Source organism: Budorcas taxicolor, chromosome 6 (assembly GCF_023091745.1).
Source record: "Budorcas taxicolor isolate Tak-1 chromosome 6, Takin1.1, whole genome shotgun sequence".
NCBI lineage: Eukaryota > Metazoa > Chordata > Mammalia > Artiodactyla > Bovidae > Budorcas > Budorcas taxicolor.
The window spans coordinates 12725529-12742128 of NC_068915.1; the positions used below are offsets into that span (position 1 = coordinate 12725529).

A 16600-nucleotide genomic window follows, 5' to 3' on the forward strand; every position below is an offset into this window, starting at 1 on the left:
AGAAGTGCCACCAAGGAGCTGAAGAAAGGGCACTGGGTGGGTCACCCGTGTGGATGGTTGCTATGGACTATTTGAGTACATGTGCGCACGCTGAGTCGCTTCAGTCATGTCCAACTGTGCGACCTCACGAACTGTAATCCACCCGATTCTCTGGTCATGGGATTCTCCAGGCAGGAATACTAGAGTGGGTTGCCATGCCCTTCTCCAGGGGATCTTCCTGACCTGGGAATCAAACTTGCATCTGCCTGTGTCTTCTGAATTGCAGGCAGATTCTTTACCCACTGAGCCACCTGAGAACATTGGTTGGGTCCCCTTCAAATTCATATGCTGAAACCCTAGTCCCAGCGCGATGGTATCTGGACAATGTATCCCTAGGAGGGGATTGGTCATGAGGGGAGAGCCCTCAGGAATATGATTAGTGAGTGCCCTTATAAGAAGAGGTTAGAGAGCTGGCTGTCCTTGATGTGAGGACAGAGCAAGAAGACAGCCATGAACCACCCTGAAGAGGGCCCTCACCAGACCCTGACTATGCTATCACCCAGACCTTGAACTTGCAGTTTTCAGAACCAAGAGAAATAAATTTCTGTTGTTTAAGCTACCATAGTTTTCTGTTGGAGATCATGGTTTTCTGTTGGAGCAGCCCACGATGACTGAGATGGTGAGGAAATATCGAAGTATGAGCAGTATTCGGGTACCTAAAGTGGGCAAGGAAGTCTCAGGGTAGTGAGGAGAACATATGACCGAAGACCATAGGCAACCCTCTGAGAAAGGAAGATGGTGGGTCCCATTGCCTGAATTAACCGTACACAACAGACACTCATACACACAAGCTGTCTGACCTTCACTATGGTCCAGTGTAATGGTCTGCTCAATCTCTGCATAGCTGTGACCGATGCGCTCCTGGAGAGACTCTGTGCTGGTCTCCATGAGATGCACGATATCCATTCGGTTGATCTTGGTGAGACATTCAATGAGACTGGTATCTGGGATATTACAGAAAAAACACTGATTACATCCGAGGGTTAGTCTCTTAAACCCTTTCCTTTAGTTGTCTTAGTGAATTTTTTTGTTGATACATTTTAAGTATAGGAAAAAGTTTACTAAAATTTTGATATCTGTACCCCAAACAGCCAAAGCCCAACTAAGAATCTTTGTAAGCAAACAAACAAGACAAACACACAAAATGGGTGACACAGCATGGTAATAAGCCCTAAAAGCAGAGTTACCAGACAACATGTAGAAGGTCCTGTCAAATGTGAACCTCTGATAAAAAACAATTTTTTAGGCAAAAGTATATCCCAAATACTGCGTGGGATATATTTATACTAGAAAAAGTATTTGTTGACTACCTGAAATTTAGATTTAACTGCGTGCTCTCTATTTTTATTTTTATTTTCTGGCAATCCTGTTGAGAAAAATGGTAAGAGAAGGAAAGATAAATGTGGGCTGGAAGTCTCTAGGTAAGGTCTTCAAAGAGATATTAAAGGAAATAGCAAATTTAGACCAGCTGAAGGATAAGAAGCAGTTATGGCTACTTCCCATTTTATTTGATGTGGTCAGAATACCCACTTGACGTTTTTCCCCCATTTTAGTCATTTAGGAGTAAAGGAAGCAGAAACTGAATGTAATCTACCATCAATAAAACAATGACTAATAAAGCAAGTGTCTGCTGTCAATATTTAGAAACTTTAAGGATTCCTTAAATAAGATTCCTGTTAGCAACCAGTGCTAGGATCACTTTTCACTACTTAATGCTGTTCACAGAAACACAGTACAAGGAGTTTCATGCAATGTGGTTATTTGAGAAATGTTATCACCTCTTCTCATTTGCTTATAGCAGCACTTCAGATTGGTGGCACCTGGCATAAAAAGGCATTGAATAAGGCTTATTTCCACCTCCATCCTACTGCCTTTTAGTTAGAGCACCCCACCTACCTGTAGCATGCTTCCCGTCCCTTTCTAGCCAGTACTTCAACAGTGCATGACTCTGATCCTGGAGGGAGTTCGGGTTCTCAATTCGAATTTGATGAATTTGCTCTTCAGTGAAGTCCAGTTCTCTTGCTAACTCTAGAAGAGAAAATACTTCTTTGTAAACACATTAGCTTCCAAGTCTGAGTCGCAGCACCTTGTCTTGTGATTTTGCAAATGATGTGTTCTTTGTACTGCTGTAACAGAGTTCCTTTATGTTTTCCTGTTAGAAAAGACTTTCATATGCCTTTGTTCTTCTAGCACTAATTCCAGATATTTTCCTTACAACTGGGTTTAGAATTGATCACTGTCACAGTGGAAAATTAAGTTTGAAACAATGACTAAATAATACGTAAATTCAGGCCCATTTAATTCCAAAATTGAGAAGAGACCATTAATACTGGCTTATACTCTTAACCAAGATAATGGAAAATAAATGAGTGAAAACAGTAGAAGAGACCACGTATCACTTTTAATCATAATTAGGTAATTTTCAAATACTATAAATCCTGTTTCTGAGTACTTGGATAAATACTGGTTGAAGCTATATGATGGTGGTTGGATAAACTCTTTTCTATAACATTAAGTCATATGAATAAAAGGTCTGGGAAGCATTAACTGACCTAGGGAAGAAGCCACAAAGTTCTTATTTAAAGTCTATACCATTAACATTCTACATGGATGCTAATGTATTCAGGGGTGTGTGTGTGTAAATGAGGTGTCCTCTTTAGAGGGTAATTTGCTAATATCTTTCTAAATGAAAAATATACATATCCTTACCCCGCAATTTTCCTTTTAGGGGTATGCCCTACAGTGCGTGCGTGCTCTGTCTGACTCTGTGCGACCCCATGGACTGTAGCCCGCCAGGCTCCTCTGTCCATGGAGTTCTCCAGGTAGAATACTGGAGTGGGTTGCCACTTCTTTTTCCAGAGGATCTTCCTGACCCAGGGATCAAACCCACACTGCTTGCATCTCCTGCATTAGCAGGTGGATTCTGTACCTCTGTGCCACCAGAGAAGCCCATACCCTGCACACACAGCCACAAAACTACCAGTGCACAAAGGTATTTACTGCCACTAACAAGAAACAACCTAGGCATCCATCAACAAAGGCCATTGATAAAACGGCCTCCTATACAGTGGAGTTAAATATGTATTTAAAATAATTACATAGATATTTCTATGCTGATGGATTATGTATGAGAAATACTGTTAATTACACAGCTTTATTTTTTAAATAATAGGCATAGACGTGAGAGCACTGCAGATTTTGTCTGAATACATGAGAAAGTGTTAGCAGTTACCCTTGAGGAATGGAGCTCGAAGATAAGATGTAGGCAGTGTGAGGGACTTGTTTACATTTTATACCATTCCATATGATTTTAAGGTTTGAATTTTCACCAACTATAATAGATATTGCATTTAACATACATATACATACATACATACTAAAAGGCAAAGTAAATAATTCGGAATGCTACCTATTTAATAAGTCAACTAGGGATATTTTGAGATCCTTCCTCTAAGTTCCTCAATTAAATAAATATGATCAGTATTATTAGATTACTTTAAACTATTTCAGTCATTTATTCTACATTATCAATTATCTTTGTTAAGAGTATTATGACTTCATACTAAATCTTTAAGAAACTTAAAGGAGCTTAATATTAACTTTATAATGTTTCAATTACGTAGTCTGCCAGGTTCCTCTGCCCATGGAATTCTCCAGGCCAGAATACTGGAGTGGGGAGCCATTCCCTTCTCCAGGGGATCTTCCCAACCTAGGGATCGAATCCAGGTCTCCCACAATGCAGGCGGATTCTTTACTGTCTGGGCCACCAGGGAAGCGCTTATACTGTTTAAGTTAAGTAGTCACAAATGACATAAAAGTCAGACCAAAAAAAAACTAGGAAAAAGCAAAAAATCCTGACAATCTTGCTTTAGTATGTTATATCATAGGAAAGATGAAAGGGTATACCTTTTAAATCCTGATTTATAAATAAGCCACATTGATTTTAGAATTCACTTCGCATCAGAAAAATTATTTAACATAATTTCTAAACTGAAACATTCCTATTTCTCAGAAAATTACTGAACATCTCATTTATATGTATTTTAACTTTCATTTGAAGTTACATTTAGTACTGTTTACAATGAAAATATCTGATACAAGGTATCTAAAACAAGAAATTCAAATTGAATTTCAAATTAAATTCTGGTTGAATTTCAAATTAAATTTTATGACAACTGCATCTAACACAGTAATCTCTCCAAAATTTAGATATCCAAAGGAGGGTGGTGGGAATTGTTTTGTTCTCAATCTTAAGTTCTATTATTCAAAATTCCAGAGACAATAAAAGGCTTGCCCTGGTTCACACAGTGAGTTAATGCGGTCCCTGGATTTTTTAGTTCACAGTTTATCATTCTTTTCACTATTCCATGTGGTCTTCTTCAAAGGGGGAAAAAAAGACCTTTTTCACTGTTAATGACACTTGGCTGATGCAAACTATGTCATTCAAACCAAGCAGGTTTTGTTGAAGAAATGGTTCATATGCATTTTACCTGTCCAGCTGAAGCCAAGGTGATCAGCAATATATGCCAGCCTTTCCTCAATCCGTTCCTGCTCATCCTGCTGATCTACAGAAGGTCAAAAACAGAATGGCCAAAAGTTGTCCATGACAGGAGAGGAACCACAGTACTGATCATCCAAAGAAAGACAGTCAATTGTCCAAATATTCGATTACAGCACAAGTTAACGATTACATTTTAAATCATATTAAACTGTGTGTTTGCCTGATTTCTGGAATGGAATGGGGGGGGGGGATACATTTAATAAAAATCATGGAAACCATCTGCTTCCATATCTCTTTAATCAAGACTAGCCACTGGACGTAAGTGCATAAGCTACTGATTTCTAGTACTCTTACGACTTTCCTCTTAAATTGTCTGAGAGGATACTGCCCACCCTAAGATAATCATCTTGCTCATCAAACAGCAGAAAAATCATAAATGGGATGGAGAAGTGGAGTAATTCGTTAGGACTTCCTAACATTGCCTGTGGGAGTATAAGATCACTTCTGAGTCACGTAGCAAAAAATCACTTCCAAGATTCAAGAGAGATCTAGACCGCCGGTTGATCGGACCATCCCGGTCTTTCCCATATGGCCAGAAACAACGTTTCTCCTGGTCCTGGTGACCTTGGAAGAGGGAAGAATAAAATGTGCATAGTTGTATGTGTACCTTACATTAGTACGTATATATGTTTTTCGGGCAAAGTTTCTGTCTGCTTATCACTAAGTAAACTCAGATAATACTCCCACAGACTAAAATTTTGCCTTTCAACTTCCATTAATTGATGGGCAGCACTTTCGGTCATGGTATCATGACATTTTTTATAATCCAAATTTAAGATAATAGTCTTTATTGTAGAGATATTGGAAGACCAGAGGCTTCTTCTCAAAGCCATTTATGGTTTCCTTTTTTCATAATTCAAAGGGTCATCATCCCCTCACAGTCAACTTAAATCATGCAAAGTTTGAGTTTTCGTTGTCTGCCGCATCTAATCAGAGTCCATTCTCTATTCATCTGTCGCATAAATGAAAAGCATGCTTTTACCTTATGACTGCTTAAAGTATTTACCATTGGTATCTGAAATCCAACCTTTCTAAATCAAAAACAAATCCGCAACAATTAGAATTTCATGATATGTGAAATCATCTTGTGCAAACGGCTTTCTAGTGATCATAAAATTGCAAAGTACTAATTATTTCAAAGTACACAAAGGTAAGAAGAGAAAGCAATGAATCCTCATAATACAAAACCAAACCAAATAAATCGATGTGCTTAATTTGAGGCTAAGCCTGGAAAGTCAGAACAACAAAACTCAAAGCTTGCATGGCCTCACGTGCAGCAGCTAGAGAAAAGGCAAGATCCTGGTTGCCTGCCGATCATGTTTATGTTTTCCATAAGCATTCTCATTACTCAATCTTGAGATTGTTTCCACGGACAAGAGTATACAGAGAAAGCACAAAACACAAAGGGCTTACACAAACATAGTAACCACTACAGAAAGCTTAAAGGAAATGAGACACAAATCACCAAATAAAACAGACATACAAAAAAAAAAAAAAAACTATATCAAATTTATGACATGCGTAGCACAGGGAATCCCAGTGGCTGGCAAATACCTTCAGCACGGTCATGGCCATTTTCATCAGGGATGCGTTCAATCAGAGTCTCAACGGACTCATCCCAAATGGGCCTTGTGTCAAAGATGTCCTCAGGAATTGAGTTCTCGGTCTCAACAGGTGGCAGGTTTTCAATTACTGAAACTTCCAGGGCACTACTACTGTCATCATCTGAAGCTAAATCTTGCTCCCTTTCTGACTGTGTAAGTCTATCCACTAACTTGGAAGCTTCATCACTAATCTCCTCAAAGAATTCTATGGAGTTCCTGTAAAGATCAAAGAAATGCTCCTTATTGTCTTTTGTGGGGCTTGTGGGCCCCCTGCAGGAAGATGTGGTGCTTTTGCTCTTTACTGGCAATCGGGATGCAAATATCTTTGGTCTTGTGGCCCCTTCCTCTGATTCTAACTCAAGCTCCTCTTCCTCACCTGTGCTTTCTGTTTCTGTCTCAATGTAACTTCTAGTTTCTACTGGGCATTTGGTCTTCATGCCCAAACTGGCATCAGATTCAGATTTGCTTCTATCATCTGGTGCGCTGCTTGTCAAGTCCTGTCCCTGGGGACCATCTGTCTTCTTTAGAGGTGAGTCTAGATGTGAAGGTTGCTGCTCCACTCTTTGGGCAGGTGCTTTCACAGGGATTTTAGACTTTGGTTTTGCTTCACCTTCTTTACTTTCCTCATCCAGGCCGGGTAGAAAATCTTCAGAAAGGGAACTCTCATATTCCGCCAACGGAGGTATTGAGGTTGAAGTGGGGATAGTCCTTACAGGGATTTTGGATTTGCTCTCAGTAGAAGGCACATTCTCCATGGGTGCAGTAGGGATTTCAATGACTGATTTCTGTTCCTCTGGGGAGGAATCGGGAGAATCATCACCCCGATCTGAATATACAGACCTAGTGACTGTGGAAAAATCTAACTGAACTTGTACAACTTGTTCAGGGAAGTCAGGGCAAGTGGTCTGCTTCACGCTGGAGAGAGGAAGGGAATCACCCATTTGCCTGGTGGGTAGGTCCTCAAGCCCTGTAGAAGTAGCCTCTTTCATGGATGTTTCTATGGAGGATGAAATGTCTATTTGGGAGCTAAGTGGGGTATGTGAAGTGTGTATTTCTTCTACCTCCTCACTCAGGTCATCTGGGAGTAACTCTGCTTCATCATCCACTGTTTCTTTTGATTCTGAGAGTGTTAATGACTCAGCTGATGTCTCCACCTGTGGGGCCTCAGCACCTGTACCCCCTTCTTTCACGTCTTGTGAGAGAGTCTCTTCCCTGGATTCTTGCCCAATTTGGAAAAAGTGGAAGCTTTCATCGGCATAGGACCTTTTGGTCATATCAATGGCACCACTTCGGGTCATCTCAAACAATTTTCCTTCCTGAAAGAGAAATGGATTTTGCTCACTGGTTGGGGTCCCCTCTTCAGTTGGGGTCCTAGCAGGAGTGGTGTCAGGGGTGGTACCCTGCGACTGTCTGTCTACCATCAAACCAAATATCTTCTGTTCTTCCTCTTTCACTCGAGCCTCAAAGGCTTCATCATCCTCACGGATTTCACTCCAGGAATCAGAATCCACATCCGTTTTTGTGATAATGACTTTGCTTATCTGTTCACTGACAACTGTTGATGTTTTTGGTACAGTTGTCTCCAAAGATGAGGAGGCTCCATCTGACTGTACTTCCTGCAAGGTACTCTCTTGCTTGGATTCTACTTCCAAGACCTGGTCCTCAAAATTAGCTTCTTTACTTGAAACAGTTTTGTCAGAGGAGCTTGTCTCTACTACATCTTCAACAGAGGATGTGATGGTAACAGAATACTCTTCAGAAGAATGAAAACTTGTGTGTCTTGTATCTGTTTGGGTTTTGCTTTCTTCACCAGAGAAAAAAGATTGAGAAGGAACATTTTCATATGGGCTTATGACTTGAGGATCATAGATTTCATCCGTCTCTGTTGGGTCTGACACCGGAACATCCAAGGATGATCTATCAGTTTGAGTAGTAATGAGTGAATCTTGCATGGAACAGTCCTCTGGTAAGCTCTCAAAAGCTTGGTCAGTTTTTGTGACCTCCATTTCTGTAGCAGAAGCTGTAGAGACCATGTCTTCATCTAATTCTTTTGCTTCAGATGCTGGACAAAGAGGTAAAGAGGAGAAAGATGGAGAGCTTTCACTGGGGGGATCTGCTTGTGGAGATTCGACTCCAGGAACATCAAGCTCTTCTTCTAGGTCTTTCTCACTAGTGTCTTGGAGGGCTAGTGATTCCTTATGGATAACTAGCTGCTCACTGACATCGTCACCAGGGGAACTGCGGAGACCTGAAGAGACAGGAGCGGCTGAGTTGGTAGGACTCCCAATCTCACACCCAAGGCTATCACAAAGTTTTGGTTGATAAGTATCTCCATTCAGATCATCATAAGATATCTCTGGTCCATCAGTGGGAAGAGCATGACTGTCTTCAGGTAAGCGAGATTTATAATCTTTTTCTTCTTCTGATTTATCTGAATCTTCCTGAGCATCTTCATTCATCTTAAAAGTGTATTGTTTGGAAACGATGGGCTGGAATTGTATTTCTTCAGGACTGGAATTTGAGTCTATGCTGGATGGAAGTGGGGAAGGAGGCTGCACTCGAATAACCGGCTCTGCCAAGAGACCTGAGTCAGCACCTTTCTTCAGCTGTGTCAACTCAGGTTCACTTTCTGAGGAGGAAGAAGCCTTCCTGCCCTCTGTTGTTACTACCACAGGAGCGTCACTTTCATCCTCGACACTCTCTGTGTGTTTTGGTTCATCCGTGTCTGCTGAACAGTCGACATCTGCATCAGAGGATGAAGAAGACTCTTCCTGCTTGGGTTCCCTTTTGTAGTCCCTTTTCTGCTTTGCTTCTTGTTCAAGTTCATCAAACGTTTTGACTTTGGTTACCATTTTAAACATTTCCTCTTCCGGTGTGAACCTCTTTTTCTCCCCATTTTCTGAGTCGTCCTCCTCCGCACATTCAGGAATCACAGCTGGTTTTGGTGTGTCTGTGGTTTTGGGCGTGACCTCGTAGCTAACTTCTTCGGAGCTGGGGGTGTCTGGGGAAAGGGGGCTCTTCCCCGAGCTCTCCATGAGTGACGTCTGCTCGAGGCTGTCATCCTCGGCACTGCCGTCGGGGTCTCGGAGCAGCCGGGACCGCACAGAGGCCACTTCCGTGAAGAGCTCGGTCTTGGCAACAGCTGAGGGAAGAGGAAAGTGACTTGGGAGAATTCCAGCCTTCATCTTTGGTTCAACGGGGCTGCTTTCAAGAGAGTCACGGCAAGGGGATTCCTTCAGAGGACTCGGTTCCAGAGAATCGGGAGTTTTGTGTGAGGAGTTATCTTCCAGCACAGGGCTGGCCTCCAGGGAGTCTTTGTGGCTCACAGCGAAGGATTCATCAGCCCCGGGGCTGAAAACCTCACTCTCGCGGCTAGGGAGTGCGAGTTCTAACCCTTGCGGACTTCTAATGGCTGCCTGGGGCTTTGATTCAGTCCCTGAGCCTGCCTTTACAGCAGCCTCTGACAACGGCGAGGCCTCTGCCTCCTCTGCGGGCTTGGTGGCTGTGGATTCCTGAGCTTCGGTATCAGTTTGCGGCTCGTGGGATGGACTAATGTGTGCAAGCGGACCTTCGTCACAGGTCGCTTCCTCAGTCGGTCCTTCGGGTGTTTCTTTTGCTAATGATACAGTCTGACCACCGAGGCTGTCGCCTTCTTGTGGGGGGCACATGTCTTTGGAAGGGTCTGGGGTGGCCTCTGTCAGCTGACACTCAGCAGAGGACTCTGCTGCCTCGGTGACTGCAGCGCCTTGCCCTTCAGAACCATCAGCAACATCTTTGGTTGAGGGATGTCCTTTTTCGGAATGACTTTCTGGTGCTGTTTCTAACTTGGTAGTTTCGTGTGTTTCCCCAGTCTGCTCCTCACTTTTCTTTGGCGAGAAGGAAAGGCTCTCTGGGCTTGTCTCGGGGGTCTCGGCTAGGCCCTCATGCTTATAGCTTTCCTCTGAACTGATCTGAGGGGTCCCTTCCATCAGGCTGCCACACGGAGAATCGGCCACCCCTTCGGGCTTCAGGCTCTCAGAACTGCCAGGTAAAGCGCCACTCTGCAAAGACAGGGCTGGGAGGAACTCATCTTTCATGTAATCTAGTGGAAATGTCGTGTTGAAAGGACTAGTGAGCACTCGATCTAAGTGAAGCTGAGCCTTCTCAGGCTCCTCACTCATACGGAACTGCTGGTATTTGTCATTGTCTTCCAGTTCTTGCTTAATGACGTCAGAAAAGTCAGTGGAGGTTTTCCGGTCTGGGCTGATCTGGAGATCCATGTCTCCCTGGTCGTCGGCCAGCTTTTCTTTGGGGACTTCACTATCTTTATGGCTTTCTTCTTCAGGCACTGGCTGAACAGGTTCCGGTGTTTTGTGGTTGAGAGATTTCTCCTTTTCTCCAGCCCCATCTTCTCTCTTAAACCCTGTGGAGGAAGCACGGACTGCTCTTCTGGGCTCTGAGAGTCCCGTGACCAGGAACCTCTGGCCTCGTTTGATTGTCTGACTCTCCGTTTTCTGCGCTTCTCTTGGGGTTACTATCGGCCCCTTTTCTTTTTCTAGCCGACCTCTGCCTTTTTCTTGCGGCTGTTTTTGTTTTGCAGATTTGTGCTCAAAGAGTCCGGTCTTGTGTTTCGACGGGTCCTGGCCTGACTGGAAAGCTTTCATCAGCTCCCGAACCGACATGGTCTCCTCGATTCTTTCTGTTTTTGAGGTGGGGGAGACAGGTGGTTGTTTGTCTGTTTTCCCAGAAGGTGACACTGGCAGGTGCTTCTCAGTTTTCCCGGAGCTTGAGGCAGGAGAATGCTTTTCCATCCTTCCAGCAGGTGACACCGGCAAGCGTTTCTCTGTTCTGCCAGGAGACACTGGCGGATGTTTCTCGGTTCTCCCAGAGGGAGATCCAGGGGGGCGTTTATCTGTCTTACCTGACGGCGAAACAGGTGGGTGTCTTTCTGTTTTTGCAGAAGAGGACACAGGGGAGTGTCTTTCCGTTTTGGTCGAGGGTGACACGGGGGAGTGTTTCTCAGTTTTACTTGAAGATGACGCAGGGGAGTGCCTTTCCGTTTTCGCGGAGGGTGACACGGGTGAGTGTTTCTCGTTCTTGCTCGACGGTGATACCGGAGGGTGCCTTTCTGTTTTGGCAGAGGAGGAAAGAGAAGTGTGTCTTTCTGTTCTAGAGGAGGCGGATGCTGGCGCGTGCCTCTCTGACTTCAGAGAGGGGGATACAGCCAAATGTGTCCTTTGGGTTATCTTTTTTGGCCCATCCTCTTTGCCTTTGACTCTGACAGGCAACTTGCTTCGACCTTTCTGTTCATCTTCCACTCGTTTCTGAAGGGCCTTCACCTTGTCCTTTATGGAACCAATGGGCGTTTCCTCTATCAAAGGTGACGTAGCTTTTACAGCGGGAAGAGGCTCGGGGGCTGAACCTGTGTCTTCATCTAATGACTCTTCTGAACTCCCTTTTTTAAGTTCTGTTTTTTCTGCACTAGCTTGTGAGCTGTCCTCCTCCTGCTTTTGTTTCTCTTTTAATTTCCTTCTCACCGGCTTCTTTATCCCCAGGCTTGGTTTGGGCTGTTTCTGTGTACTCTGTGTCTCCTCTGAGGGTGCATCCTTGCCCTCACTTTCTGAGCGCCTGCTGGGACCCTGAGCCTCACGCTTCTCCCCTACCATACCTCGCTCCTTCTGGGGCTGCTCTTCGTGAGGAGGCACGTAGGAGTTCAGGTCCTCAGTAAGATAGTTCACTAGCCCCGTTGAGTCTTTCTCTACTTCTGCTTTGGTCTCTTTATCTAGTCTAACTTCTACGCATGGGTATTCGGTGATCTCTGAAGATGCTTTTTGCTTAGCCTCCTCTATCTCCTCCTCACTGACAATGACCCACTCCTCCTCCTCTTTCTCTTTCTCTGGCTGAGACCTCGGCACACTGCCTTCATCTCCTGTGCAGGTTCCGCTTCTCAGGATTTCGTTCACCTTCTCTAAGTCCTCTTTAACTCTTTCAACAATTTCAAAAGGCTCCCCTGGCTCTTCCTCGGCAGCCTTCACCAGCTCCTTCACTTTGATGGAACCTGCCCTATCAGATCCATCTGTGGTCAAGATGGCGGTCATTTTGATCAAATCTTGTTTCATCTCAGAAACTTCAGAGAGCAAGTCTGGACTTGCCAGGACAGGAACTTCATTAACCAGGTGACTTTTCAGGACAGATGTTTCTGTAGATTCTGTCTCATCATCTTTGATGTGAATGGAAAAACATCGAAAGTAAAATGGAAATCAAAAAAGATATTGGCAAATGTAATCAGGACTGAAACGACACAGTGTCTTTTCCTGTCGTGGCGGGAGGGACAACAAAATGGGCTGGGAATGGTGGATCCACAAGGTCTCAGGATACAAAAGCAAAGCAAGGCTAACGGAAAAAAAACTGAAAAGGAAAAATGAGCAGGAAATAACTTGCTTAATTTTCTCACTTGTAGCACATCCACACATATAACAAAGCTTTAACAAATAATCAAGACACACACACAATCACAAAACAAAGAACGAACGCAGTGAAATTACACAGAGATATCTCAAGATTGTTCAGATGTTACAGATCAATGTCGAAAAAAAATGAATATGGGAAAAAAAGGAAAAAAAGCATTAGAAATCGCAGAAAGTTGATTTCCTCTAGGAGAAAGCCAGTAGTAGCAAACTCAGAATACTTCCTAATGATGTATATACATTATTTAATCATAGAAAAATCTGGAACGCAGCATGTTTAGTTCTGCCAATATACAACAACTATATAAAATATATCTGAATCAGCTGCAAACCGGCATTTCATCTAAGGGAAATTCACACCTAACAGTGAAACAAACAGTCTTGTGCTGAGAGGCATGGTCCTTTCCTTGGAGCAACCTCCTTGCTTAGACACATAATGGACAGACCAAGGAGGGAAAGAAAGGAAAGGAAAGAAAAACAACAAAAACGATTGTGATTAAACTTATATGTGAGTCCAAAGTTAAAATGTGATGCATGGCAACCCAAATCAGAGACAGTCACACGGGACACACGCACAGTTTATGTAAGCCAAGTTATTTCCATGCAAAGCAAAGGTGCACTAAAACTGGTGGGAGAGGCAGCCTTGCGGAGATGCACGGGCGGGAAGATGGTGAGAAATTAGAACAAATGTGGAAAACGACTGTGGTGAAGCATAGTTATTTCCCTAAAAGTCCATACACAAGATGCTCAATGCAGTATGCTTGAGGCATGGGCAGTGGGTGCCTGCACCCATTAAAGCAAGGAGGAAAACTCAAACTCTTTTAGAATGTACTCAGGAAAAGACCTTAGTTCAAAAAGCCCTTTCAACAGAGCTCTTCTTTGGAGATTATTTCATACCTGGATGAAGATTATTTTATGATTGTTTTTACACTAAAAGAAAGCCAAACATGGGACTTCCCTGGCAGTTCAGTGGTTAAGAGCTTCCACTACAGGGGATAAGCATTTGATCCCTGGTCGGGGAACTAAGATCCCACATGCTGCACAGTGTAGCCCCCGCAAAGGGAGGCCAAATGTAAGCCTATATTTGAAAATTTTTAAACAGTCATGATACCTTGATTCATTCAGGAGGATTAATGGCACTATATCAATATAGTAACCTTTTTTTTTTAAATGATTGAGCCAGATGGATGAATTTTTAATTCCTATAAGCTTGTATCCAAGGAATAAAGGGTCATTTAAATAAACATTAGTACCAAAGAAAAAAGTGGAATAATAAAATCTCTTTATAAAAAGGAATTAATGAAATCAATAATAATGTAAAATTTTTTATAAACATAAGTGCCTTCTCTTGAGAGAATATTTGTTGAGATATACTCTGTGAAATGCATATATAAAGATACATTTAACTTATATTAATACAGATTTGTTCAGATATAAAACAATGAAAACATCCAGAATTTTAAATATGCTAGTCCTAAACAAAGATTTATAGTGGTTAGTAATAGTGGTTAATAATGGCAACTAGCTTGTATCTTACATCATGATCTTAACCCTTATATTTAAGAGGGTAAAGAGACTCAATTAAAAGTATTTCAAAAACTTAGCAGTAAATTAACATTGTGCTAGGACTTCAAGAAAGGGGGGGAAAGTCCAAAGATTACTGCATTGGGCCTAAAGACCATATTAAACATACTTCTAAGTTTTCTCCTTTCAGGAATAGCACTCTGAAATACAGTAAATCAAAATAAATCTTTAGATGAATAAACATTAAAAATCAGATTTTTTTCTAAAGCATTTGGGGCATAAGAGTAAGAAAGAATCCTGAAAAACTCAATTTCTTCCACACAAGAACCTAGTCACCAGAAACAAGCCAACAAACTGAAAATTTAACTGAATGTTACAAACCTAAAATGAGCTCTAAGATAGTTCTCTCAATGTCTACAAAAATCAGTTCTTTCTGTACTATATTATGTTTAGGCCTTGCATCATTATTTAAAATTAGCCCTATTATGACATTATGACATACTCTTATGATTAGTATTTTCATCCAGGAGGTTTTCATTTTTGCTTTTCCTGGTTCTTAATTTTTTCAGAACACTTTTATAATTAGACCTCAGCCCTAGAGAAATCAGTTACACTTCACCACAGTAAGAGGTGCAAGGGGTCGGGGGGTGGTGTGAGGGGAACACTAGCTTTAGCTGAGAACTATTAAGACAGTATCACTTTTGCAGGTGTGGCCTACATAAGTAATGAGCTCTCTACTGATGTCAGGGTCGCTTGATATAAAAAGTGATACTGTCACTTCAGAGCTTAAAAAAATGAGATGACAATGTTATGCTAACAAATGGACAAAAACGGTATGGTGAGTTTCTAAACAAGCATAACAGCAAAAGCAGGGTTAACAGGGATCCAAAAGAAAGTGAATGCTTAGATGAATAATCATTGCATTTTACTGATAATTTGCTCACAAATTAGATATATTCATAATTTAACTGGCCAAGCTGCTTCTCTAAAAATATATTAATGATTAATAAGGATAATATAAAAATATAATTATTATAATGGTTAGTAATGGCAACTAGCTTGCATCTTAATTCATGCTTTTCTTTATTGTAGCCAGCTTTCAAACAAACTCAGTTTTATTTGAAATCTTACTTTTTTCTGATGTCATATCGATCTGAAAGAAAAGATACATAAATTGAATGGTTACAAATAGTGTTGTGTCCCACATCCCCAATGTACACAATAAACTCTATCATAATTATAAACATGGGAGACACCATAAGTTATAGGAAGGTCAGAGTAATTTGCTACAGTTCTTCCCCAAGAGTGTCTTTGATTCTTATCCTAGCTTTGGAAAAAACAAATCTGCTTTCTAGACTCTATGGGTAGAAAGTCCTTCCCAACATGTTTCTTTGGGAAGATAAGACCTAGAGGTGTTTGCTGTTAGAAATACATAATTAGAGAAAAGGGCCAGGAAAAAAAAAAGTGAAGTAGGTATAAAACAGTGTCAATTTAGTTGAGAAAAAGCAAAGAACATGCCAGGGTGATATGTTCTATAGAAACAGTTTCATTATTAGTTACAAGACAGAATTCCAAATCCCCAAAATAACACAAACTAGATCTATTGCACTGAATAGTTCCTGAAAATATTCAACAGAAAATCGCAAGCCTAATAGAAAAACTCATTTGGATATAATAGCAAAGCTGGTTTCATAACTGTGTTGCTCTCTCAACCAAGTATGTAGGTGTCATTTTGACCAGCCTGGGGATCGAGTCATCAGCTACAGAAGGGAAACTGAATATGTGAGGCAAAGAGTGACCGTACACTTGAGGGTAAGCATGGCTTCAGTCTTGTAAGTTTATTGTGCAGCTGGTCATACACGGTAGGACAGGGAGTCTACAATTACCCCTCTCATCCTGCTCCACGGCTGGTATGAATAAAGAAGGGAATTGATGGGGTAGTCTCTGAACAGATGAAGGCCTTAAATTTTAAGCTGGTGAGCACAAGGTATTATTATGTTTTTCTTTAGGGTTTTGTATTTCAAATCCATCAGAATAACATCAAAAAATAAAACTGGTATATTTGAAAACATTTATGTGAAATAAATAACAATTCCATTTTTCTTAGAGATATGAAGCAATATGTTAATTAAGTATAATAACTTTTTCAATAATTTCTTTTGTTTCTATAATGCTTAGGCATTTTCAGATCTTTATTAGGAAAACAAAATACTTTGACTATCAAAGCAGGTATAATTCAAATGGCTATTTATTCAAGGTAACCTCTCTAAGACTCATTTTTTCCTCTGTCATATAGCCCCTATGGTATGACAACATACATCTTTTAGCATGACTGTGAGATCGCTGTTGACGGGGTATGTGGAATACTTAATGAAGCGTCTACCTTATAAGAAGCGCTCATTATTAGTAGAGTTCTGCATTATAAT

At 41.6% G+C, this 16600-nt stretch overlaps 1 protein-coding gene across 1 annotated transcript in view; it reads right to left on the reverse strand.

Annotated features, from left to right (window-relative positions):
- ANK2 (ankyrin 2) overlaps positions 1–16600 on the reverse strand; it is a 251070-nt gene that overhangs the window by 15732 nt on the left and 218738 nt on the right. Inside the window, exons 39-43 of the mRNA XM_052641694.1 lie at positions 15306–15327; positions 6155–12403; positions 4530–4604; positions 1936–2067; positions 840–983 (exon numbers count right to left, since the gene is read on the reverse strand). Coding sequence (XP_052497654.1) covers positions 840–983; positions 1936–2067; positions 4530–4604; positions 6155–12403; positions 15306–15327 — 6622 coding nt within the window. The remainder of the gene's footprint in view (positions 1–839; positions 984–1935; positions 2068–4529; positions 4605–6154; positions 12404–15305; positions 15328–16600) is intronic.